The sequence below is a fragment of the Tenrec ecaudatus genome, chromosome 9 (assembly GCF_050624435.1).
Source record: "Tenrec ecaudatus isolate mTenEca1 chromosome 9, mTenEca1.hap1, whole genome shotgun sequence".
NCBI lineage: Eukaryota > Metazoa > Chordata > Mammalia > Afrosoricida > Tenrecidae > Tenrec > Tenrec ecaudatus.
The window spans coordinates 125148369-125172654 of record NC_134538.1 but is presented as its reverse complement, the minus strand read 5'-3'; the positions used below and the strand labels follow the sequence as shown (position 1 = coordinate 125172654).

Below are 24286 nucleotides of genomic sequence, written 5' to 3'. Positions count from 1 at the left end.
ATCTAGAGACTTAAGAGGAAGCAGTGGGCTGATGGTAAGAATAGGGAACCATCATTTATTTCTCTGGAACATAGGTGCCCTGACTTCTGATGCTGCTGTTGTTGTGTATGGTGAAGCAGGTTTCAATTGAGAGAGATCCCATGTAACGGAGTCTGCCTGGTAGGTTTTTCTGAACTTTTGGCTTAACAACCGAGCATTTACCATTGAGTCACCAGAATGATACCCAAATTAAACCAAACCCACTGCTGGTAAGTCAATTCTGACTCATAAAACCCGATAAGAAAATCAAGCTCACTGCCATCAAATCGATTTCAATGCCCAGAGACCTGCCCCACACTCCCCTTCCTGGAATTTTAAGGCTGTAAATCTTTACAGGAGTAGAAAGCCCTATATTTCTCCCATGGAGCAGCTGGTGGTTTTGAACTGCTGGTCTTGTGGTTACCAGCCCCATGAACAACCCACTATACCGCCAGGGGTCCTTCAGAGGGACTCTATAGGGCACTGGGTCTCCACCCCTTTGGGGGTCAAATGACCCTTTCACAGGGGTCTCCTAAGGTCATAGGAAAACACATATTTCCAATGGTCTTAGGAACCGAGACACGGCTCCTTTTGTCTCCAAGAGGGTCTGCCCACATGCAGATATCCTCATCTGGTGAGAAAGAAGCTATCTCAACCTTAGCGCTGAATGTCACAGAATGTAGCAATGTAGTTTACTGTTGTTATACTGAGACTTTTGTTACCCATGCTACACCATGCTTCAAGACAAAATTTCATGTATTTGTAATTAGAAATAGGTATTTCACAATATATAATTACATATTGCTTTGTGATTAGTCACTATGCTTTAATTATGTTCAATTTGAACAATGAAAATATATCCTGCATATCAGATATTTCCATTATGATTCATTACAGTAGCAAAATGACAGTTATAAAGTAGCAACGAAAATAATGTTATGGTTGGGGGTCACCACAACATGAACTGTATTAAAGGGTTGTGGCATCAGGAAGGTTAAGAACCACTGCTCTGGGGCAAAGTACACCAGTTTCCCAGACTACAAACCTTGATGGAAATAGACTGCGGCATCTCTCTCCCAGGGAACGGCTGGTAGATTCAAACCACCAATCTTTTGATTAGGTGAGTGCTTCAACCATTGTGCCAGAAGGGCTCCTTCCAGGGTGATAACTCACAGCCATTGGTCAATTCTGACTCATAGCGAACCTGTAGGACAGGGCAGAACTGCCCCTGTGGGTTTCTGAGACTGTACCTCTTTACTAGAGTAGGAAGCCTTTTCTTTATCCTGCCCAGGGTGAAAAACCACCTTTTTTTTTTTTTTGAGTGGCTTACAGTGGCTCCTGAGAGGGGCAAGAAAACTGTAGCTGCTTCCATCTCTGACTCTCAGTAACTAGAGTCCCCTCCTCACCAGCCTGGAGGAGGACAGCATTTTAACACCTCCCACTGTGGGACCCTCTCCATCAGTAAAGGTTTCCAGGAGTTAGAGCACGACCCGGTCATTGGAGAGTGCCTTTCGACAAGGTAGTTTCTGAGTTTAAATAGCAAAACTTGAGTACTTGAGCTTCAGTTTAGGGTAGTAAACATAGTTCAAGACTCACTGCCGTGATGGCTGCGAGGCATGGGAATATAATTAATGCTGCTGGCTTGGAGAGCCAAAGTGGCCAATGTTGTTATATGTCTTTTCACACACCCAGTGCCCAGAAGACAAGTTACAACCAGACTACAGAAGATACTTCAATAAAATCGCCTCGGTAAGCAATTCTGAAGGGGATGACAGACAATTCACAGGCGACTCAAAAGAGGGACATGTGAATTTTTCTCAAACTTTTTCTTTATTCACCTTATTTTTCGAGTAAGTTTTTAGCTCAATCATTCTGTATTCGTGAACTATTGCTGCATAACAAGTTACCCCAAAAGGCCACAACTTAAAATAACAACAAGCATCCAACTGCTCACAGTTTATGTGGGTCAGGAATCCGGGCCTGGTGAAGCGAGGTCTGTCTGCCTCAAGGTCTCTCACAAGGTTGCAATCAAGATGTGGGCCAGGACTGTGGTTTCATCTCCAGGCCCAACTGCAGGAATGTAGGTCTGCAGGCTCACTCTTCTGGCTGCTGGCTAGAAGCCTTCCTGGGTTCCTGGTCGCACGGACTTCTCCATAGCGCAGCTCAACGCGGCAGCGGGCGTGCTTTAAAGGGACGAGAGCACGTCGCAGTCTTTCTGAAACCGAGCCTCCGAATGGCTGGCCTATGAATCTGGCCATATTCTATTTAGAAGCGAGTCATCAGCTCTAGCCCACACTCTAGGGAGGGGAATGACACAAACGATGGATACCAGGAGCCGGGGATCATCAGGGACCCTCTGACCAGAGGGTGTCTACCATGCCTGCCTTTGCATCCACAGCAATAAAGGAGTAAACACCCAGAGAGGTAGAGAGTGGAGGAGTGGGAAAGCTAAAGGGGAGGGGAAATGCCTCTGAGCACTCTCTCTCCCTCCAACGTGTAGCCACACAACACACCCTCTGAAGGGCGGCTTTCTTCCCAGTCACGTCTGCGCTCTCCTCTTCGCCGACAGGCCTCCATCTCTTCCCACCCTGAACACTGTAGCGCAGCGTCTCCGCTCGGACTTCCTCCATGACGGTGCTCACGGTTCCACATGCTTAGCTGCTAAGTGAAAGGTGAGAGGTCGCCCACCACCCCAAAACCAAACTCTCTGCCATCGAGTGGGTGAAGAGCCACAGTGACCCTACAGGACAGGGCAGGGCTGCCCCTGTGAGTTTCCAAGGCTGCGATTGTTGACGGGGTAGAAAGCCCCGTCTTTCTCCCAAGGAGCAGCTGGTGTTTTCGAACTGCCGACCTTGCAGATTGTACCTCAATTCATAACACCACGGGGCTCCTCAGAGGCCACCTACAGGTACCTCAAAAGAAAGGCTTGGCCATCTCTACTTCTGAAAGAGATCGGCTACTGAAACCTGTACAACACAGGTCCACGCGTGGCACCCGGGGTGTTGCCAGGAGTGGAACTGAGCCAAGGGTAACCGGTGTTGTTTCCAGCCAGCTTCCGTACCCACTCCAGCCAGGGTCATTTCTGAACAGCACTTTCAACATCTGAGGATTCTCATGCTACACAAAGTCATTCCGTGGCTCCCCACTGGCAAACAAAATCCAGACTATTAGGTTGCCACTCCATGCCTCCTGTGGCTTGACCCAGCCTGGGTAACTGAACCCATCCTCCCCAAGTAAACCATGCCCAACACCCAGAACACCTGACTTGCGCTCAGCGCGTGAAGCCTCTGCCAGCACCATCACGTCCTGTGCCTGTAGAGGCCGTCCTGCCCTTCACCACGGTAGGTAAGTCCTTCCTGATCTTCAGGCTACGGAGCCCATGTTGTCTGTGCAATGTGTTGTCACTGCTTCACGCTCTGGACTGCAGGTCTGCTCTGAACTGGCACGGCCCTCAGAGAACACACCTGACCGGTCGTGTCAGTTATGGCGAGCATGTCTTGTTCTCCCAAGGAGATGGCAAGGACCACACCTTCCTCCTTGCGCAGAGATCACTAGGCCACACTGCCCTGAGGGCTGGGTCTCCTTTATCTGCCTCTTCTGTGGGTGGCTGTGATTCTGAATCCACGCCGTGGCCGTGAGGTTGGTGTTTGGGAGTTCTAAGCGTGGCTGGTCCGGGACCTGCAGTGATTGTTGGAGAGTTGAATGGAAGGATGGAATGCTACCCAGAGTCAATGAGTATGAAGTGATGGTTAGCACCACCTATCCTCACGACAGGAATTCTCCACCAGATAGCATCTCATCTACCTAAGAACCTTTCCAAACGGAGCAAAGGCAAATGAACAGTCTGTGTCTGAATCCCATTCAACACAAACATCACAACTAGGGACAAATGTGGAACTCGTTCTTCCTCCCCCACATCCTAGACCCATTTTGAGACATAATCCTCTGCGTCAGGAGGCAGGCGTTTGCTATTAGCAGACACAGCCAGGGAAGAACTCACCCAATAACAAAGCTATTTCAATTTGGTGCACTTCAGTTATGGGTAGGGTGACCAGATTTTAACTGGTAAAGCGGGGCACCAGCAGGACACCATTGACAAAACTCATATCCTGGCGAAATAGCCACATGGCGGCCGAAAACTGTATACCCTAGCTTGTCGTGCATTCTTTCCAAAAATCGGGAGTTTTAAAAAACGCCGCGGGACGCAGGAAAAATTGTTAAACATCGGGATGGGGTCAATGAGCCCATGCTCACTGCATCAACTCATAACGACCCTATAGGGCAGGGTACACTTGGCCCTGTGGGTCTTCAAGCCTGAAACTCCTTGTGACAGCAGACAGCCTCTTTCCCCCTCAGAGTGGCTGATGGCTTTGTACTGCTGACCTTGTGGTTAGCAGGCCAACACGGAACTCACTGGCTAGCAGGGCTTTCTAATGAGCACCCGACACCACAGCAAACTCGCTGCGATGGCGTGGATGCCGACTCACGCGACCCTATCGGGCAGGGTAGAACTGCTCCTGGGAGTTTCCAAGACTGTACTGTTCATGGGAGTATAAAGCCCTGCCTTTCTCCACCAACAAGCATTAGGGAAAAAGAAACGTTAAGAAAGAAATGGGTGTAGAGAAATAGACATTGAATGGAAGAGGCTGCCTGGGTGTTTTGTGCCATCTGGTCAATTCAACCCGATAGCACAGAATAGAACTGCCCCAGAGGGCTTCCTGGGCCGCAGTCTTTCTGGAAAAGGCCTGGCTAGACCAGTGGTTCAGCGCTCAGCCTTGAAAGTCCTGGTTCAAACCCACCGGCACTCTGCGGGAGGCTACTGGCTTCCTTGAGGATGAGCAAGCTGTCAAGAGTCTGGTTGGGGATCATTTTCAGAGCAGTTTGCCCAGTCTTTTCTCCAACAACGGAGCTGATGAGCTTGAACAACTGCTCCGTGGGCCCCAGGGTTCCTTCTACTTTGTGTAATTCCTAGTAAATACAGGTGTTGTGTGTGTGTGTGTTCGTTTTGTTCTTTCTAAGGAGAAAGAAAAATCAGATTTTTGTAAGGCCTCCCCAAGAGGGAGGAAATCTCAAAGCATGAAATTTGCATCATTTCGAGCGGAGGTTCTCAACCTTCCTCCTGCCACAACCCTTTCACACAGATCCTCATGTGGTGGTGAACGCCTCCCCCCCCATAAAATTATTTTCGCTGCTACTGCATCACTGTCATTTTGCGCCGGTGATGAATCGGGCGACCCCTGTGAAAGGACGGTTCGCCGCCCAAAGGGGTCGCGACCCACACGTTGAGAACCGCTGATCTAGAGGAACTCTAACGTTTCTTTGCTAGCTGGCTGGAGCAGTTAAACCTGGAGTGAATTCTCCCTGGGATCAGACTGTGCGCTGTAGGAGTCGGCCGCTACTTCTGGCCAACCTTTTCGCCAGGTAGAGCGCTCGGGCGTTGCCTTCACCTACGGGAAAGGGCTCCAGGGTCTGGGCCTGCTGGCAAGCTCTCCCGAAAGGCGCCGAGTGCGGCTACGGAAAACCCGGCGCAAAGTCGGCGGCGCCTGGGCTGGAGGCTCGCAGGGCGCAGGGAGGCTAGGGGCGCAGGGAGCGGGGACCCCGGGCCCCGAGTTGTGCGCTTTGCAAACCCCACCGCCCCGAGAAGGCAAGGCGGCTCCTGTCGCTCCAAACTCACCTGCTTCCGAAAACCACTTCCACCTCCCCAATGGGCTCAGCTCCCACGGGCATCCGCGGACTCCCCACGGTCCAAAGTCCACCGCGAGCGAGAAGAAAGGATGAAGGGGGGTGGGGGGGGACTGGTAGGCGAGGTCACCGGAGTCCCCTCCCTGCCTCGGGGAGGTGGCGAGGCGCACATCTGCTCGGCTCCTCCCCACTAAGCCACCCGGGCGCGCGCGGAGGCGGCGCCCCAGCGTGGGAGACAGGGGCCCGGGGAGGGAGGGGCGCGCGGGCAGGGCTGCGCGCGGAAACTTTCTGGCCTGCCGCGGCAACTCCGCGGGCGAGCCCCCGCCCGCCTGCCCCGCCCCCGCAGCCCCGCGCGGTGCCCACCGCGGTGGGCGGCGCCGCAGCATCCCCGCGCCCCGCGCTGCAGCCTCGGCTCTCCGCACGCGGCGAGCGCCGGGCCGCGCGGCCCCTCCCCGGCGGGCGGGCGCCGGGCGCGGACGCCTCTCTGCTGCCCCTGGCGGCCGCCGCCACCGCGAGCCAGCGAGCGAGCGAGCGAGCCGAGCCGGCTCCGGCGCCCGCCCGCCGCCCCTCCTCCTGCTCTCTCTCCGCCTCCTCCGCCGCCCGCCTCCCTCCCCCTTTCAGAACACTCAATGTCGGAACGTTCCGAAGATGACGTCGGAGCGTTCTCGAATCCCGTGTCTCTCGGCTGCTGCTGCCGAAGGAACAGGGAAAAAGCAACAAGAAGGACGAGCAATGGCGACACTGGATCGCAAAGTGCCCAGTCCGGAGGCGTTTCTGGGCAAACCCTGGTCCTCCTGGATCGACGCCGCCAAATTACACTGCTCCGACAGTAAGAACCCCACCGCCTCCTCCTCCTTTTATTATCCTGTAACCCTTCCATTCACCTAGAGCCACTGGGAAAAAGTGTGTGTGTGAGAGAGAGAGTGGCCCCCGTGTCCTCCATGCTGCTCCCTCTCTCTAAATAAATACACACAGAGACAGATCATCAGTGCACAGAGAGAGGCCCGGCTGCCAGGACTGTCTGTCTGTCTGTCTGTGCCCGGCTCCCGGTGGCAGCATGCGGGGTGGGCTTTCATAGCCCCGCCGTGTGTCTCTGTTTAAAAGGCTACTCTGTCGCTGCTTGCATAGTTTTGGGGGTACCTATCTGGGCCAGGTAGATGGAAACCCCGACTTGGGGGAAAATGTTGCATTGTCAAATTTTGAAAGATTTTCATATACAATATTTCTATCGATCTGTTTGCAAATAAACACTCTCCCTGCCCCCCTGACTTTGGCTTTTTTTTCCCTCCCCTTTTCCCCCTCTTTTTTCTTATTTCTTTTTTTCCCCCTCCCCTTTTCTTTTTCATCTGCAGATGTAGATTTAGAAGAGACTGGAAAAGAGGGTGGAAAAAGCAGGGAGGTTATGAGGCTTAATAAAGAAGGTAAGTGGGGCTACTGGCATTTTAGTGTTAGCATGTGTGGCAGAATCTTCACAAGATCTCGAATATAATGTGAATTGTTCAGCTGGGTACAGAGTGACTAAGGCTTGTCAAAAATTGAGCACGCCCAGGTGACGATCGCTTCGTGTTAACTTCTCTGAAAGTGTAAATACAACTGGGGAGGGGGGGCAGAGAAGGAAGACTGGAAGGCAGAAGTTCTCTGCACTTCGTTGGAGTCCACACTTGGACCTTCACATGCTGATGGGTCCGTTGCCTTTGGGGCATCGTTGCTGAGTGGTGGAGGGTCAGAACCTCGGACATGAGGACTGAGACCCCCATCCCAAGCATTGTAAAGCTGCTGCCTTGTGGGTACACGCACCACCGTTTAATAAACCCCACGCAGTCAGTCGTCTCAGCAGCTACCTCTCCACTCGCCACTGAAAGCCGTTGTACCTGGCAAACCTTTCCAGCAGGTCGCAGATTGTTATGTGGTCTGCAGAGTTGGGGTGTCTGTGTGCACAGCACCCCCACCCCCACCCCTCGGCCCTCGCCCCCAGCCAGCCAGCAGCCCATCTCTCTTTTCCCAGCATGGAAACAGCAATCCTTGACGTGGAACGTCATGAGTAGATAGGTCATCTCAGACTCAGGGGAGAAGCCACAGGCTGCTGGAACTGGGCCTTAGACACACATGGCTGTCGTGCATAAGTGATGTCCCGTGGGCATGGGCAAACCTGCCATGTCTAATTGGCCAATGGGCTTCCATGGAACCCCTCCGGAGGCCACTTTCTGCCGAGCCAGTAGGTGAGTTGTGGTTCACAAACGGATGTCTTACACTGGCTGACATTGGCGTGAGGGGACGGCCGAGAAGGGCGGTGAGAAGGGGCTCAGGTTTTACTGGGCAGGAGGAGCACTACTGACCCAAAAGGAGTGGCCGAAGAGGCCATCCCATGCCCAAGACAGGTCTCTCTCAGAAACACGGATGTCAACCCTGTAAGGCAGCTGAATGCTGCTTGGAAAGAGGCAATTGGTTTTGTGGACTGATGTCTATCCCAGTCAGCTTTCCATGCCCAAACATTTTCTGACCATCCAGTGAGAGGAAAAATTGTGCTTCCAAAGAAGGAAAAAACCAACCCCTGGAGGTTAAAATGCATGCTCAAGGACAGGGCTCTGGCATAATGCTTCTGCTAATTAAGCCATTTGATTGGGAGCAAAACCTTATTCTACAGATGTTTGCTACTAAATTTCTCAGTGTGATCTTGACGTGTGTCTTCAGGATGCACGAGGGGATGATGGCCCGTGGATGTTCTGACAAGTAGCTGCCGAGCTGTGCAGTGGCTGTGGGAACAGCCACTGGAGATTGGGTTTTGCTTCACAAACTCTTGATATCTTTATAAGCTCGTGGGACTCTGTTCTCAGACCACCAGCCATGAAAGCTTCCCAGGAAAGACAGTGACAGGGTGCAAACCCTTGAAGTTGAGTATAAAGGTCAGTGACTGGCAAGGCTGGGCTCCGCTCGGCCTGGTTGATGGCTTCTGACCTGAACACAAGAAACACACGTTCTGTGTCCTCCTCCTCTTCTATTTCAAAAGACTCTTGTTCTCAGATTCCCTGTGCCTCGTGAGAAATAGATTCTTTTAAGGAAAAATGAAACGCTCTCCTTTCCTCAGAAGTCACAAGCGTACATCCTGCTTATTATGTCCTTTGTCCTGTAAAGGTACAAAGATTTAGCTCCTAATTATATGCATTTGCATTAAGGACACCCACTGTTCAGTGTAACATGCAATTGCTGAGTTCACCAAAATAGCCATGTATGGGCTGAAATCTCTTTGTTCGCGGCCTGGTGGAGCAGACTTGGGTGAGCATGTCTCACAGTCTTTCTGGCACGGGCACTCGGTTTTCCTTATGGATGAAATAGGCACAGACTAAATCCCTTCTGCCCTGATGGAGTGGATGTCAGGGCCGAGCGGAGACTCTGTGTCTGAGCCTTTGGTTGTCAGAATCTCCAGGAGGCCTGGGTGTGTTGATCTTGGTGGAGTTATCACTGTGTGTGGATGCTTCGCTGCAGGACACAAAGTGGCCTGTGTGCGTCAGTACGCGAGCCCGTGTAGCTTCGCCGTGACCCCTGCTGAAAGTAAGCAGGTCTGGAGAAGAAACTTGGGTATGCCTAGGACTGAAAGAATAGAATGAGTTTGGCAATCCCTGTAGTGAAATGAGGGGATTTGATTCCGATTTCAGAGTGATATGTTTTTTAGACGGGGCTCAGGGAGGGAAGGTAGGCTGGGACTCAGCAGTGAGCATCATGTCACCTTGTGCCTCTGTCTGGCTACCGCCTCAAGAAGACACGAAAAGTTCTCAAGACCCGACGGTTGTGGTAGAGTTCCTCCTCCATTGTTCATGCCTGTTCCTTCTCGGGGCTCTGGTGTCTACCTATTACCAGGTGTGAGATGGCAGAAAGCAAGGCTTTCCCTCTGTATGATTATTTCACCCAGGATTCGCGGAAATAATTGTGGCCGAGAGAGATTTGTCTGACCCCCCTTCCCTTCCGCCGGCTTTTGAACCTGGCCAAATCCTGACGTGGGTTCAGAAGGTGTTGCCAATACCTTGCTAAGATGTGGGCTGGGGGACACGTCTAGAGCCATGAGAAGGGCAGGAGGGACAGCTGGGCTTCTTCATTCCCAATGGGTGACCTTGAGGACGTCATTTGCTGTCTCTGGGCTGATGGCCTTACCTGCAAAGCACGGATGGAGCAGGGACTCTAAACTCCTTGGTCCCTGTGGGGCCTCTGAACTTCGGCTTCTCTTTCGCATATTTGTATATTTGAGATGCAGTCATACTAAGCAGGGCGTTTTAAAAGAAACTACCACCACCCCCCAAAAAGAAATCAAGCCTTTAAATCAGAAATCTTTTTTTAATCATTTTATCGGGGGCTCGTGCAATTCTTAATCACAATCTACCCATCCATCCATCGTGTCAGCACATTTGTACATTTGTTGCCATCATCATTCTCAAAACATTTGCTTTCTACGTGAGCCCTTGGTATGTATCAGCTTCTCTCTGTTCCCCTCCCTCCCACACCCTCCGCCCCTCATGAACCCTTGATAAGTTATAAATGATTATATTTTCATGTAAATCAGAAATCGTTTCAAACACTTCATACTGGCTGATTTTCTCGTTGTGTAGCCTCTTGATGGCAAGAATCACTGTGTCTTATATGCAAGCATATTTGGAAGAATCCGAGCTCTGCAAGCCATTAGGGTTGGTGTGTGGCCGTGGCCCCGGGAAAGGGGAGAGTGCCAGGGCCCTGAGTAATGCACGTCTCCCACTGGTGAGTGAGCTGACCTCCAGCCGGTCAGGCTTTTGGATTTCCTGAGAGGACAGTTCCCAGAAACCTTATTCGCCTAATCTAAGACGTGAAATGTGTTTATGGTAAAAAATAAATTCCAAGGGAAGACCATTTGTCTCTGCTAACCAAATTTTATCTCTCCAGCTGAGTAAATTTATCTGAAGACTCTCTAAGTGTGAGGGAAAGCTCTCGGTGGTTTCTTGTCTCCTGGCAGCACGTGGACTCAAAAAGAATGCCAACTCACAAATACGGAGCCCAGCTCGTGCGGCCGAGGGTCCTTCAGGATACAGGACAGGCCTAACAGCAGGGCTTGTGGTTAGGGCTGACTGAGAGAAGCCAAAAGGCGCACAGTAAGTGCTTAAAAAGGGTTTGTTGTTACTGTTCCCTTTCTCCCTATTATTATGATTACCCTTATTATTATGAATGAAGCCAGTTGTAGAAAACTGTACTATTATTAGTAACTGGGACTTTTAACTAAGGAGGACATGTACTGCATCAGATACCTCATTTACAGGGTGTTTCAAAACCATTTTATCGTTGGTAAAGCTAATGGTTTGCTTAAAACAACTTTCTGCAAATACTATGTTTTTCAAGGGAGCATATTTAAGAAGTGGCTGTCCAAGTCTCATTGAGGCTCAGAGGAAAATACTGGGGAGTTGGGGGCCTCTTTCTGGGGACCCCTGCTGTTGTTCGGTGCCGTCAGGAGGGTTCTGGCCCATAGCAACCCTGTGTGTCCCAGAAGGAAACACTGCCTGGTCCCGCGCCGGCCTCACAATTGTTGGTATGTTTTCACCCGGTGTGACAGCCACTGTGCCCCTCCATCTCGCCGGGGGTCTGTCTCCCTGAAGCTGGCCTGCTTTATCCAGCAGGAGGCCTCTCCCAGGGACACGTCCAAGATACACGAGAGGAAGTCTCGTCAGCCTCACTTCTAAGGCACATTCTGGCAGTACTTCTTCCCAGACAGATTTGCTTGTTCTGCCGGCAGGCCATGCTATTGTAAGTTCTCTGCCAGCACCGTCATTCCAATGTAGGAGTTCTTCCTCGGTCTGCCTATTCGCTGCCCAACTTTCACATGCATCTGGAGCGGCAGACGCCCCTTAGTCCTCAGTGAGAGTCTTGTTTTGAAGAGGCCTTGGGCAGCAGATTTGCTGCCTCCAGGAGCATTGATGGTGGATCCCAGGAGATGACATCCTTGATCATTTCTGTCTTCTCTCCCTTTATTGTGATTATTGTCTGTTGGTCCAGTTGGGAGGATGTTGGTCTCCTCGACACTGAGTTGTAATCCAAGGCTGCAGTCCTTGATCTTCATCAGCAGGTGCTTCAAGTCCTCCTTGCTTTCAGCAAGCAAAGTTGTATCATCTGCATATCGCAGCTTGCTAATAAGCCTTCCTGCAATCCTGATACCTCCTCCTTCCTCATATAGTCTAGCGTCTGGGAGCTAAAAAAAAGTTGCAAAAGGGATGGGTAAATTATTTCTTTTCCTCCCTAAGGAAATGATGGTCCATGCTCGGGTCTTCTGGAAGCCTACATTGTTCAGACATTTGACTGTATTTTAATGTTCCTTTTGATTTAATGAAGGAGCCCTGGTGGTCTAGTGGTTACAAGTTAAGCCGCTAACTACAAGGTCAGCTGTTCAAAACTACCAGTCACTCTGAGGGAGAAAGATGAGGCTTTCTGCTCCGGTTAAGAATCACAGTCTCAGAAACTCACAGGAGCAGTTCTATCTTGCCCTATTGGGTTGCTATGAGTCAAACCATTTGATGGCAGTGAGTTTGGTTCTGGTGTGGGGCTTTAGTGTAAGGAAACCTGGTGGCATAGTGGGCTATGAGTTGGGCAGCATTCCACAAAGTCAGCAGTTTGAAATCACCAGCCACTCGGACAGAGACCGATGAGGCTTTCTGTCCCACAAAGCACTACAGCCACAGGGGCAGTTCTCCCCGATCTTATCCAATCACGATGGGTCAGAGTCAACTTGATGGCAGTGAGTTTTGTTTTATTCGTGCGTTTGATTTAATGTGGGTAAACTTGTGCAGTGCTTCCCATTCAGAACAGCTTGGGCCAGTACTAACGCACGGAAGTATTAGGGTTTTGCGATTCTCCCTAGAGGCTGATGGAACTGGGCTGGAACGTGACAGACCGGGAAGCGGAGTTCAGCCCAAGTTTAGGAGCCTTGCAGTTAATCCTGGATGGGAGCAATTTGTGGGGGAAGAGATGGCAACTGACTTGCTAAGAATGAAGTGTTCTTAGAATCCGAGCCAGAGAAGTCAGGGACAAGTAGTGGAGATTTATGGGAATCTGCAGGAGGCTTCCCTTTATCATTATACAGACAGCTCTGTTATCTATGTTAATAGGAGATGGGAAGGCACGAAGTCCACAGATTGCACAGATAAACCTCATCTTCACCATTAATTTCAACTTCTTTCTCCATTAGGCCTGCAGCCCCCACCCCCACGCCCCTGCTAACCAGCAGTAACATTTGTTCACTCTGGCGGATCTTTGTCATCTCTTTTCTCTGGGGCCCTCTGGGATAGAAAGACAGGGAAAGGGAGTGGCCTACAGGTGGTGGGGATGGAGAGGACAAGGGAGAGGAGAAATAGGGGCTTGGAGAATTACTAAGCTTTCCGATTGCATCCAACTGTTGGAGAAGAGAGAGGGGCATTCGTTCCAAGACAGCAGCTCTGAGAGAGAGCACAAAGAGCAGTCGGTACCTGTTGTTGTTGTTGTTGTTAGCTGCCAGCGGGCCAGCTCCGACCCATAGTGACCCTGTGCACAACAGCGCAACACTGTCGGTTCCACACCATCCTCACGCTGACCTAGGGCTGAGCCTGTTGTGTCAGCCACCGTGTCAGTCCATCTCATGGAAGGCCTTCCCCTCGTGGAAGGACTCTTCAAAGCGTAATGTCCATGTCCGGGGACTGGTCTCCCCTGACAACATGTCCAAGTACGTGAGGCGAAGTCCTGCCTTCCCTGCCTCCAAAGAGCACTCTGGCCGTCCTTCTGAGACAGGTTTGTTTGTCCCTCTGGCAGTCCACGGTGATTTCTGTCTTCTTTGCTGGCTCCACAATTAAAACATGGCCATTCTTCTCTATTTAATGTCCAACTTTCACACGCACGTGAGGCCATTGAAAACTACTACAGCCGGGCTCAGCCACGCCTTAGTCCTCGAAGTAACGTCCTTGCTTTTCAGTGCTCGAAAGGGGTCTTGCACACAGACCTGCCCAGTCCAGCACGCCCGTTTCTCTCTTGACTGCTGTTTGCATGGGCTTTGATTGCGGGTCCAAGCAAGATGAAATCCTTGAGCAGGTCTTTTTCCATTTGTCAGGATGCGACCGATTGGCCCAGGTGTCCGTAACAAGTTGTGGATATGCAATGCTTCCAAATGTGTTATTGCCTTGCAGATAGGGGTTCCCCTTTGGAGAAGCACTTCTTCCAGACAGGAAGTTAGCGTCACAGGGCAGGCGCCCTTGGAAACCCTATAGGGGACTGCCTTCCGTGTGCAGCTGCAGCGCACCTTCTCCTCCGATGAGGTTCTATGAGCATGGTGCCTTTTTGACCAAGAGAAGGCGTCGCTGATCAGCGCGGGACAGGTGGTCTAGCTCTAAAGATGGGAACCGACCCGGTGGTATGATGGGAGAGAGGCCTGCTCATCTGTTTGTGTAAAGATGAGAGTCAAGGACACCCAGGGGGGGCTGTTCTGGTCTGTAACACGCGGGGTCCCCCAACGCCCCGACAAGGGGCTACAATGTGTAGACTTCTTCAGGCACACATGCTTACTCATCGTGACCCATTTGTTCCAAGGCTGCACACTTGTTGAATCAGTACTAATGGTTCACTTGTTATTCAGCTCCGAAGGGTGGATGTACAGTGAATAGTACCGCTCTCTCACCTCTGCTCCACCCTGTCCACTCCTCCCCTCCCTGCCCAGGGAACCTCCGTTTACCACTTGCCTGGCTGTTCTTCCAAAGACATTCCTTGTGCCTTCAAAAATGCCTGCTTTTTCCCGCTTCCTTTTCTTACACAAACGATAGCGTAAAATCCAAAACCCTACTGCCTTCAAGTTGACCCCAACTCGTGACCCTGTAGAGGGCTTCCAAGACTGTGAATCTTTGTGGGAAGAGAGAGGGCCTTATCTTTCTCCTTAGGAGCAACAGGTATGCTTGAACCACCAGCCTTTGCCATTGGCAGCCCAACCCTATTCTGCCGCACCACCTTCCTCCCAGCTGTCGAGTCAATGCCGACTCATAGTGACCCTGTAGGACAAAGTAGACCTGCCTCTAGGGTTTCCAAGACTGCAACTCCTTACAGGAGTAGAAATCCTCATCTTTCCCCCGAGACGTTGCTGGTGGTTTCAAACTGCTGACCGTGTGGTTAGTGGCCCAGCTCTTAATTACTACGCCACCAGGGCTGCTCTGTGGTACCAACAGGGCTCCTTAAGGTAGCGTACTGTACATCATATTTAGCATCTTGCCATTTTCATTGATCGGAGAGAGCTGTCCATATCGATTCACAGAAGGATGGCCATGCAAGCCTTTGGGTGCCCTGTTGAGTTTTAAATATACCCCCATCCCTGCTCTGTTAAGGAACCCAGGTGGTACACAGCTGAGTGCTCAGCTGCTAATCAAAAGGTGTCTGGGTTGAACCCACCAGCCACTCCTCAGGAGTGAAGTTCCTGGCAGGCTGCTCCCATAACATGTACAGACAAGGAAACGCTAGAGAGCAGTTCTTCTCTGTCGCACGCCAAACACCACAACTGCCGACTTCACTCACGCCTTGGACACGGATTCCGGGAACTCTCTCAGGGTGTCAGCGCAGGGCTAGGCCCCGGGTGGGGGGGCAGCAGGAAGAAAGCGGCCATGGGCCTCTGCCCTCTGCCCTCCATCCAGCAGTGAAGTGCATGGGAGTGCTCCAGAAAGAGATGACGGGTACTGCTATTGAAGGCCGTGGCCCCAACCCCCACACTGCTGTCGAGTCAATGCCGGCACGTACGCTCTTGAGACTGTGCGTTTTAGGGGAGCAGACAGCCTCCTCTTTCTCCAGGGAAAGGAGCGGTGGCTTAGATGAGGCGCTCAGAGACGTCTACTTAATCAAAAGCCTGGTGTCTGCGCCCAAAATTGTGTCATTGAGAGCTGTGGGGTGGAGTGAAGAACATGTGCGATTGTGGACAAGCAAGAGAGACTCTAGAACGCTCAGGAAACTACAAAAGTGTTTGACTTGGTGACGATGGGAAAGCGAGGGGTGGGGGTGGGGGGATGCATGACAGACCAGGGTTTGTCAAGCTTGGCACTGTTGGCGTTTTTGAGCCGGGTACCTTCTTGCTGCGGGGGCCTGCCCTCCTTTCAGAGGGTGCTTAGCGACATCCCTCGCCCGGCCCACGCGATCCAGTGTCACCCTCCCCAGTGGGGACAGACATTGAAAGTGTCTCCAGGCATTAAGAGTGTCCCTTTGGGAACAGAAGTGGCCCTGGTATCGAATCATTACTGTGAGACGGAAGGCCACCAGATCAGTAGACTCAGGCACTCACAGAAATATTCTGTTGGTATTTTCAGGCCTACCGGCCAGGTAAATTTGTCTCATCAGGTAATCAAGACCTGTGTGGAACAATGGGTTTTGGGGGGGGGGGTGCGCATGGAGCTGAGAGAGAGAGAGAAAGCACAAACTCAGTCCCTCAAGTTGCCCTCCTGAGGTGTCCCCATGGCTCGCCTGGACCCTCCATCCCATTCCACAGTCAATGGCGGTAAGAGTGAGATTCGGATTATCATCCTGGGTGGCCCACCTCCACCCTCTCTGTGAACAGCGGGGACCCCAGGCACCCATTTGGATAATGATGGTGTTTATGGTACGGTGTCCTCCCCGCTCCCCCCCCCCCCTTGTCAGAAGCGCCACAGTGAAGCAGTAAGGATTTCAGTTCCTGTTCAAAGTCAGGCTGGAACTACAACGGGCACTCTGCGGTTTGATTACCCGTGGGGTTTGCTGGGACGGGGATGTGCATGATGGCAAGCGAGCGGGGACTGGCTGCAGGATTTCCATCTTAGGGCTGGGGAAATGAGAAGGGCTGGAGAGGATCCGATTCCTCTAGGGCTTCGGACCTGCATGCCAAGTGGTCTCCAGCCTTGCTCCGGCCGAGAGGCCACATTACCTCCTTCAGTCAACCGTTTGCAGGGCCTGGCGCTTTCAGAATTGATTTCGAATGCTTAGGCGGCTTCCTTCGTGGAGCCTGTGTTTCTGCGCTCCGGGCGACCCCTTCACGCAGAAACTGTGTTTCAGTCATCACAGCCTTCGGAAATGGACCTCAAACAGGAGGCACAGACACAGTGAGAACCTGTTCTAGTCTGATCGCCTTTACCCAAGGGCCTCCAGCTGCCGAGGCGGCCGGCCCGCTGTTCCCCCCACCGGGAAGCCGGGCTCAGTCACTGACTGATCGCCACACCTCGCCGTGATGGGTAGCGGGAGGGACTTTTGGGGAATGCTGTGGGAATGAGTGGCAAGGCTTGACGTCTGCCCCCATCTCTCTCCCTACCCATGAGTGGCTGCTCGGCTGGCTCTCCCGTGGCATCACTTCTAGTGGCTGATGTGGGTTCACATCCTGACACGAGTGAACTAATGAAAGCTCAGGAAGCTCCTTGCTGCAAGTGGGCTGATGCCAGAGTACAGGATCCTGAAGGCCCCGGGGGCCAGACCCGGCTTAAGCTGTTGCTTATGAGAACAGCTGAAATTCAGTTAGGGGGAACTGCTTGTGTTTTTAATGCAAATGCTTCATTCTGGTACCCGAGACTTCATAAGAGTCCGTCTGCCAGTTGTGAGGGGCCAACCAGGTGCTTAAAGAAATGACACAATATTTTCTAGGGCCGAGGAGCCCTGTGGTGTCATGGTTACGCATCGGGCTGCCAACTGCAAGGTCAGCAGTTCGAAGCCACCAGCTACGCCTTGAGCGAAAGATGGGGCTTTGCCCTTCGATAACAAGTTACAGTCTCGGAAACCCACAGGAGCAGTTCCATCCTGTCTATAGGGTTGCTATGAGTCAGCCTCAACTGGATGGCAGTGCATTTGATTTTTTGGAGGGAAGGACCGAGTGACACTGGTCACCACAGTGGGATAGATAAAGGGACTTGGTGACCAGCTCCATGAGCATGGAAACAGGTGGCTGTGGCTCTCAGGATGTGCACAGTTCAGGGACATCCTCAGCCAGGTGGGATATACCAACTGCTCATGGGGTCCTGGGGTGGGGTGGGGGACACAAGATTCCCCCAATCTGATAACACCAGCCCCAGGGGAGTCCCATGGTCTGGCGACATGGAAGATGGTTGAGATATAATTCCAGCACCTTATTCATTTTGGAGGGATAAAAACTTTTGGGAAGATGAGCGTGATGCTTATACAATCTGTGTGTATCATAAATATCCCTGGATTGCAGGTGTTCCATTACGTATCCTTTGCCACATTTTATTATAAAGCGTTCTGGTTATGCAGACCTGGGCACCACAGAGCGCGCTCTGATTGTTCACTAGCATCGCTAGCTGAGTCTCACTTTCCTCACTTTCAAAGCCAGGAGCCTGGGAACTTACCTGTTGGCAGGTACTATGTGATACGTGGTGGGGTATTTGGGTTGTGGTGTTTGCTGACTCCACTGGGAACTTGGTTATGGGGATTGCTGGGTCACCAGGGACTGGAGTTCTCTTTGCTGTGGTAATGCAGCTACCATGGCCAGGGGCAGGTGAGGAGCGGCTCTCCCTGTGCCAGGAGCTCGCCTGGTGCTCGGAGGAGGCACAAGGAGACGGATCAGTGTTCCTGTCCCCTTCACTTTCAAGAGTGCGTGGGTTCCGGTGCTTTTCAGAGTGTAGTCTGTGGGGACCTGGTGCCGAGAAGAGTCCCTCCAGTTCTTCCTGGTACCTGAAGGGCTGGGAGCAGGCGCAGGAGCTTCCATCTCCCTCTGGAGGAGCTCAGCAACTCCCATCCCCGCCCCTTTTCTGGGTCCCTGGTGAAGGTGCAGGACCACTCCCAAAGAGTCTCACTCCCAAGGTCCCAGGTCCGGACCTCTGGGGAGCTGCAGTTAGGTGTTTCCTTTGAATAGCAGTCCTCCATGCTGGTGATTACTTGGCATTGACTAGATGCCAGGCCCAGGGCTAAAGGTAGTTTCTCACTTAATCCGCCTGCCCAACGCATGAGACACATTTTGCTATCAACCCCATATTAGAGATGAATATGCTGAGGCTCTGAGGGTAAGTGACAAAGGAAGGCTATGCTAGTGAGCTCTGGGTCCTGATGTCATCCTCAGGGCAGGGCTGACTGGGGCTAGGCCAGCCAGGCATCCAGGATACATGTTGAAGGGACCCTAGCTCAGGCTCCTGTAAGTGCAGAGTGAATGCCCCCTTCAACACTGCACCCAGCGAGTGTCCATGGAGGCTGGGCGGGGGGGGGGGAGCAAATGGTGAAGCACACAGTTACTAGCCTAGGTTACTGATCACTAGGTTGGTGGTTCAAACCCACTCAGAGGTGCCTTGTAAGACAGGCTTGACAGTCTACAAAGTAACGTCTCCTCCTTGGGCCCTTTGCAGCCTCTAAACCTAAGCTTTTCTTCTGCACAGCCTGCTAGGGTCTATGGGGTCGTCAGGAGTCAGAATCCACTTAACAACAGCACTCCCAGCCCCGCCTGGGAGCACACACGCTTTGACAGAAGGGCGAAGACCAGCCATCCTGTCTTCCCCTGCTGACGGGGCTCCGGGTCGCCCTCAGCAAGCTGCTTTCCTGTCCCCAGGCCCAGTGCTCTTGGGCCTCTGCGGCCAGAATCCTGGCCTTGGGGAATCTAGGGAGCTGGTTCCAACCGTTCCTTTTTGGGAGAAGGTGTTAGCAAAGATGGTTGCCAAGCAACCCCTGGGGCATCTATCCACAGTGCTGCTTTCTCTCCCTTTTTCCCTGCTAAACATCTCAGCCGCCTCCCTGTGGCACTGGTGGGATTGCTCGGGTTCTGGTGGGGGGTGTACCCCCTTGTCTGGTGAGGAAGCAAGTGTCTCAGCACCCACCGCATCGCATCGAGCCATCCTTTTGATGGGGACATATGTGCTAAGTGGGTGTGATCATCCCTTTGCCTTCTCCAGCCACAGCGATGGCCTGCTCGCCGCTGGCTCTGAGGATCAGTGACAGAGGGGCCGAGAAAGGCACACACAGAGTGTGTGTCCCACGTGAGCACTGGGCAATACGGCTGTGCTCGGTTCCTGTGGCTTTGGGGTTCGCCCTGGCTACGTGTTGGCCTAGCTAGTCTCCAGGAGTTGACCTTCTCTCTCAGCCTTTCCCGGCAGGGCCATCCATGACACGGGCTCCTCCTTCAGCATCGACCCCTCCTGGGGTGGGGGGTGGGGTCAGGAGGATGATGGCAGGGCCTGAGTAAGCACGTGGTTGCTCACCGGATGCTCACCGGAGAGGTCAGCGATTGGAACCCACCAAAACCTCTGGAAGAAGAGGCCTGGCGATCCGTGTCTAGAAACACGACAGCCTGGAAAACCCAGTGGGACAGTTCTGCTTTGTCCTCCTGAGCCAAAAAACATTTGAGGACACCCAACCCCAAGGTAATGGGGCCCAGACCCCAGAGTCTGTTGGCCGGTACCGTGGTTCTCCCCACAAAGGCCTGTGCACTCCCTCACCCCTCTTTCAGCCCTACCACCACGACAGAGGGGACCCGGTCACACGTGTCTGTGTCACCACCCATGAATCCCTGCCCCATTGCTGAGTCTCCAGACTCCAGCCCTTCTGTTCCCTTGGGCTCCTCCCTGCCCCTTCACTGTGGGCATCTGGCTGCACCACCCTCTGCAGAGGCAGGTCAGACCAAAAGAGAACACAGAACTCACTTGTGTCCGCGGCTCAGACATCATCCTGGATGGCAGAAGATGTTTGACACTAAAAGACACCGCCTGTCCGGTGCAAACCCTGCCCATGGAAATGCTCTCCCACTGGAGTCGTTGGGGGCTAAATTGGTGGCTGTGGAGTTAATTGCAACCCATGGTGACCGCGTGCGCTTGTGTGCACTCCTGTGATCGCGCAGGCGCAGGTGTTGAGAGCATAGCTGCGCTGCGTTGAATTTTCTGTGTAGATCAGTGGGAAGTGGACCACCACCGCTTTCTTCCAGAGGGCCTCGGGGTGGGCTTGAACTGCCAGCCTTTGGGTTAGCCGCTGAGTGTTCAGTTGGCACCAGCCAGTCAGACCACCCTAGTTAGAAAACCGTATTTTCTTAACAGGTCTTTGAGCATCACCCACTTAGCCAGCTCCTCACATCTGCCCCATGCCTCCGGAGTCCAGGCCCTGTCCTTCTGGTTTGCTGCACAGCCTTAGAAGGCTCCCCTCTGGGTGGGGTTCCTGCAGTCCTCTGCCCTCCAGGATGGGGCACTGCCTGGGCCACCCCATGAGCCCTGAGTGTGCCCAGACTCCCTGTGGCTACTTCATCCCCTGCCTTCTCACAGGCTGCCCCCCACCCCTGCTCCTCCTCCCTCCTCCCCTGCCTCTCACCTTAGAAGCACTTCTCTGAACCTCTTCATTGCTGCTCCATCCCCACAGCTCACACCCCAGGCCAGGCCTGCCTCTGAGCCTACCTGGGTTTTTGTCATAACTGCTTAATTGTCCTCCCTGCCTCCATCTTCCCTGCTCAGCACTTCAAAATTAATCTCCCGGAAATTCAAATTTGATCAGGTCGTTCCTCGAGTGAAGGCGCTCATCATGTCCCCACGTATCCCAGATCTCCTGGGCCTCAGCCCACAGTCCGACCGACTGCAGAGCCTCCCCAGCCTCTGGCTGCATGGCCAGGGCCTGCTCTGGAGCCAGTCCTGCTGCCTACAGCACTGTGCCCTTTGACCCCCAGATCACGCTTCTTCCCATAACCACGGGCCACCCCAGGTCTGCATGATGCCTTGTTTCCACAGCCGCATTGTGCCATGGAGGTGGGCCAGAGGAGAGGAGCACGCTAAGTTCTCTTCTGTTCTCCCAAGTTACCTGTCAGCCTGCAGAGTGAGCAAAACATCCCATTTATTTGTCAGGTACAGGTCGCTCGTGATACAGGGTTAAGCCTCTAGTTTCCTTTTTAAAGCCACCTGGAAGTGATTTATGGGTTCTTTTGCTCACCACCTGATGTTTGGAGGCCGTTGAGATTCCAGTTCAGGACTGACACCTCAAGTTTGTTTTTGTTTTTTTACTCAAGTGGCTACTTGGAACCCCAGAGTCAAAGGCTCAGTCCAGCCCAGGGGTGCTGCAGCTCTTCCATCAGCAGCGAAAAGCTCCGTTTTCAGGCCACAGTCACACTGCAGTTTCTCATTCCAGGTTAGGCTGTGGTCTGTCCCACACTGCACCCTTGTGTGGTTACTCACTGAGCTGCTAACTGCAAGGTCAGCAGTTTGAAACCCCCAGCCGCTCCATGGCAGAAAGATAGGTCTTTCGACTCCCATGAAGAGTTACAGCCCCAAGCTCACAGGGGCCACTTCTACCCTGTTGGCATTGACTTGGTGGCAGTGAGTTTGCTTTTTGTTGTTACTATTTAAAACTATATCATTTTACATATATAGAAAAGCTGAAATAATAGTTCATGGACACCCACCGGGGTCAGGAGCTACAAAAAATGTATGGGGAAATTCCATTATCTTTCCATTTCACCTTTTCATTTCATTTTTCCATGAATTTTTTTGAAGGCCCTTTGTGTAAGCACCACCTAGATTTAAAGTTGCTTCACATTTTCTAATTTCGCTTTATCTATAAAGATGTGTGTATGTGTTTCGGTGCCATTTGAAAATAAGTTGTAGGTATTACACCGACACTTCACCTCCATAACACCCTCTAAATATTTATCATTTTGCCACATCTTGACTGTGTGACCTTGAGCTACTCACGGAAAGTCTCCGAGCCTCATCTTACATAAATATGTATGTGTGTTTTTGCTGAACCATTTGAAAGTAAGTCACAGATAGTATGACACTTTACCCTGAATCCTTGCATCTCCTAAAAATAAAGACTCTCTGCTACAGAACCATCATGCCAGGGTCACACTTGGAAAATTCTCCCTAATGGCATGTAGTATCTGGTTGGGATTCCTATTCCTCCTTTGTCCCCGACATGAGGCATCCTTGCCGCCTGAAGGGTAAGAGCCTGACTGCTGACCGAAGTCAGAGCTTTGAACCCTCTGTGGCTCAGGAGGAGGATGTGGCAGTCTGCTCCCGTGAAGATCACCGCCGCTGACACCCGCTGGGGCAGTTCTCGGGACTGCAGCATTGCTGGGGGCCGGACTTGATGGCCGTAGGTGTGACCCCCCCCTAAAACAGCTTAGAGCTGCTTTTTTCAAACCATTGCATCGGATTTGCTTGTGTTTCTTCCATCCCTTGCAGTCTGAAACAGTTCTCTTCCCGCCTTGTTTGGGGAGGAGGGGCCTTCGACGACGTCACCTTCTGATTTCTCTGATTGTTTCCTCTGGCGCTTGTTTTCTCGTGATCTGTTTTCCGCTCGTCTGGAAGTGGTAGATCTGTGACCTCAATTCGATTCAAGAGCAACATTTTGGCAGGGAAACGGCTCAGGTGAGGTTCATTGGGTGTCTCCCCCGGAGGCTCATGATGCCAAGGGATCCCACGCTTAGGAATCCATCACGTGGTAAGGTGGAGACCACCCCTGGTCATTGCGGAGATGTTTTCCTTCAGCGGTCAGCATGCCATTCTGGGGGCGCTGCTTTGCAGAGCACCAAGAGAACCTGTTGTTCCCCAGCAGGAAATGTCTTGGCATCCCTTGGCGATACTTGCTAGGATCAGCCATTTCTTTAGGGCTAGGGTTAGTGGTCCTCTTCAGACCCTGACACCCTAATCATCTCCTTCTACTGATATGGACATTCATCTAGAAAGAATGATGGGGGTGAACTTGAAAAGTCAGAGTCAAGTTTTTCCTCTTAATTACCGATTTTCAGAGTAAAGAGCTGAATCCCAAGGACTGGATATACCAGCATTTCAAGAAGATAACATGTGTCGTGGGGAAAACCAATCAGTGGGAAATTTTAGATGGATTAGGTGGGTGGATGGTACGGCTTTATCATGCAAACTTCCATTAGTAAAGTGTGATCAAATCTCGGTGGGCGGGACATAACTTGACAATCTTCCGCTAGTAGCCTCCACACCAGCGGTTCGCAACCTGTGGGTCGCGACCCCTTTGGGGGTCAAATGACCCTTTTACAGGAGTCTCCCAACTCCTAACAGTAGCAAAATGACAGAGATGAAGTAGCAACGAAAATAATTTTATGGTTGGGGGGTCACCAACGCATGAGGAACTGTATTATGGGGTTGCCGTGTCAGGAAGGTTGAGAACCACTGGTCCACATTCACATGAACCGTTCCTGTGGGGAGGGAGGGAGGGAGGGAGGGAGGTACCAGACTTGCAATAGCCCTTCCCCACCTCCCACCTGGAGCCCAAGAGGTGGCCTGGGCAGATGCCGAAGCTGAAAGCCAGGAAGAGGATGGATGAGGGATGCTGACAGGCTGAGTCCAGGGCCGTGACCCAGAGGGGGGGTGACCGAATGCCCAGGCTGTGGGCGGGGTGCCATGTGCTGTACTCTGTGCAGGGTGGGAAGGTGAAAGAGCCACGTCTCCTGCCCTCCAGAAACGCACCCTGGGACAGGCTGGGTACTCGGATGCCCCTTAGAGAGGGGAATGTAGAGGGAATATCATGGGACCTGTGCCCTGGGGGCAGGGGCTGCTGGGTCTGTGGTTCTCTCTGGAGTGTGGAACACAGTGAAAGGTGCGTGAGAGCCAAGCTAATGCTTGAAGAGCGGATGAGTGGCTGCCCCGTGCCAACAGAGGCAGGGTCTGTGCTGAGTCTG

At 52.4% G+C, this 24286-nt stretch overlaps 1 protein-coding gene and 1 long non-coding RNA gene across 3 annotated transcripts in view; one reads left to right on the top strand and one right to left on the bottom strand.

The window, feature by feature from the left end:
* LOC142457177 (uncharacterized) overlaps positions 1–5810 on the bottom strand; it is a 68416-nt gene extending 62606 nt beyond the window's left edge. For both annotated transcript variants that reach the window (XR_012786126.1, XR_012786127.1), the window contains exon 1: positions 5693–5810. This is a non-coding gene — a long non-coding RNA (uncharacterized LOC142457177). The remainder of the gene's footprint in view (positions 1–5692) is intronic.
* Positions 5811–6319: 509 nt separating this feature from the next.
* Positions 6320–24286, top strand: part of ATXN7L1 (ataxin 7 like 1) — a 270151-nt gene continuing 252184 nt past the window's right edge. The window contains exons 1-2 of the mRNA XM_075558531.1: positions 6320–6529; positions 7053–7121. Of these exons, the coding sequence (XP_075414646.1) occupies positions 6349–6529; positions 7053–7121 (250 nt within the window). The 5' untranslated portion in view covers positions 6320–6348. The remainder of the gene's footprint in view (positions 6530–7052; positions 7122–24286) is intronic.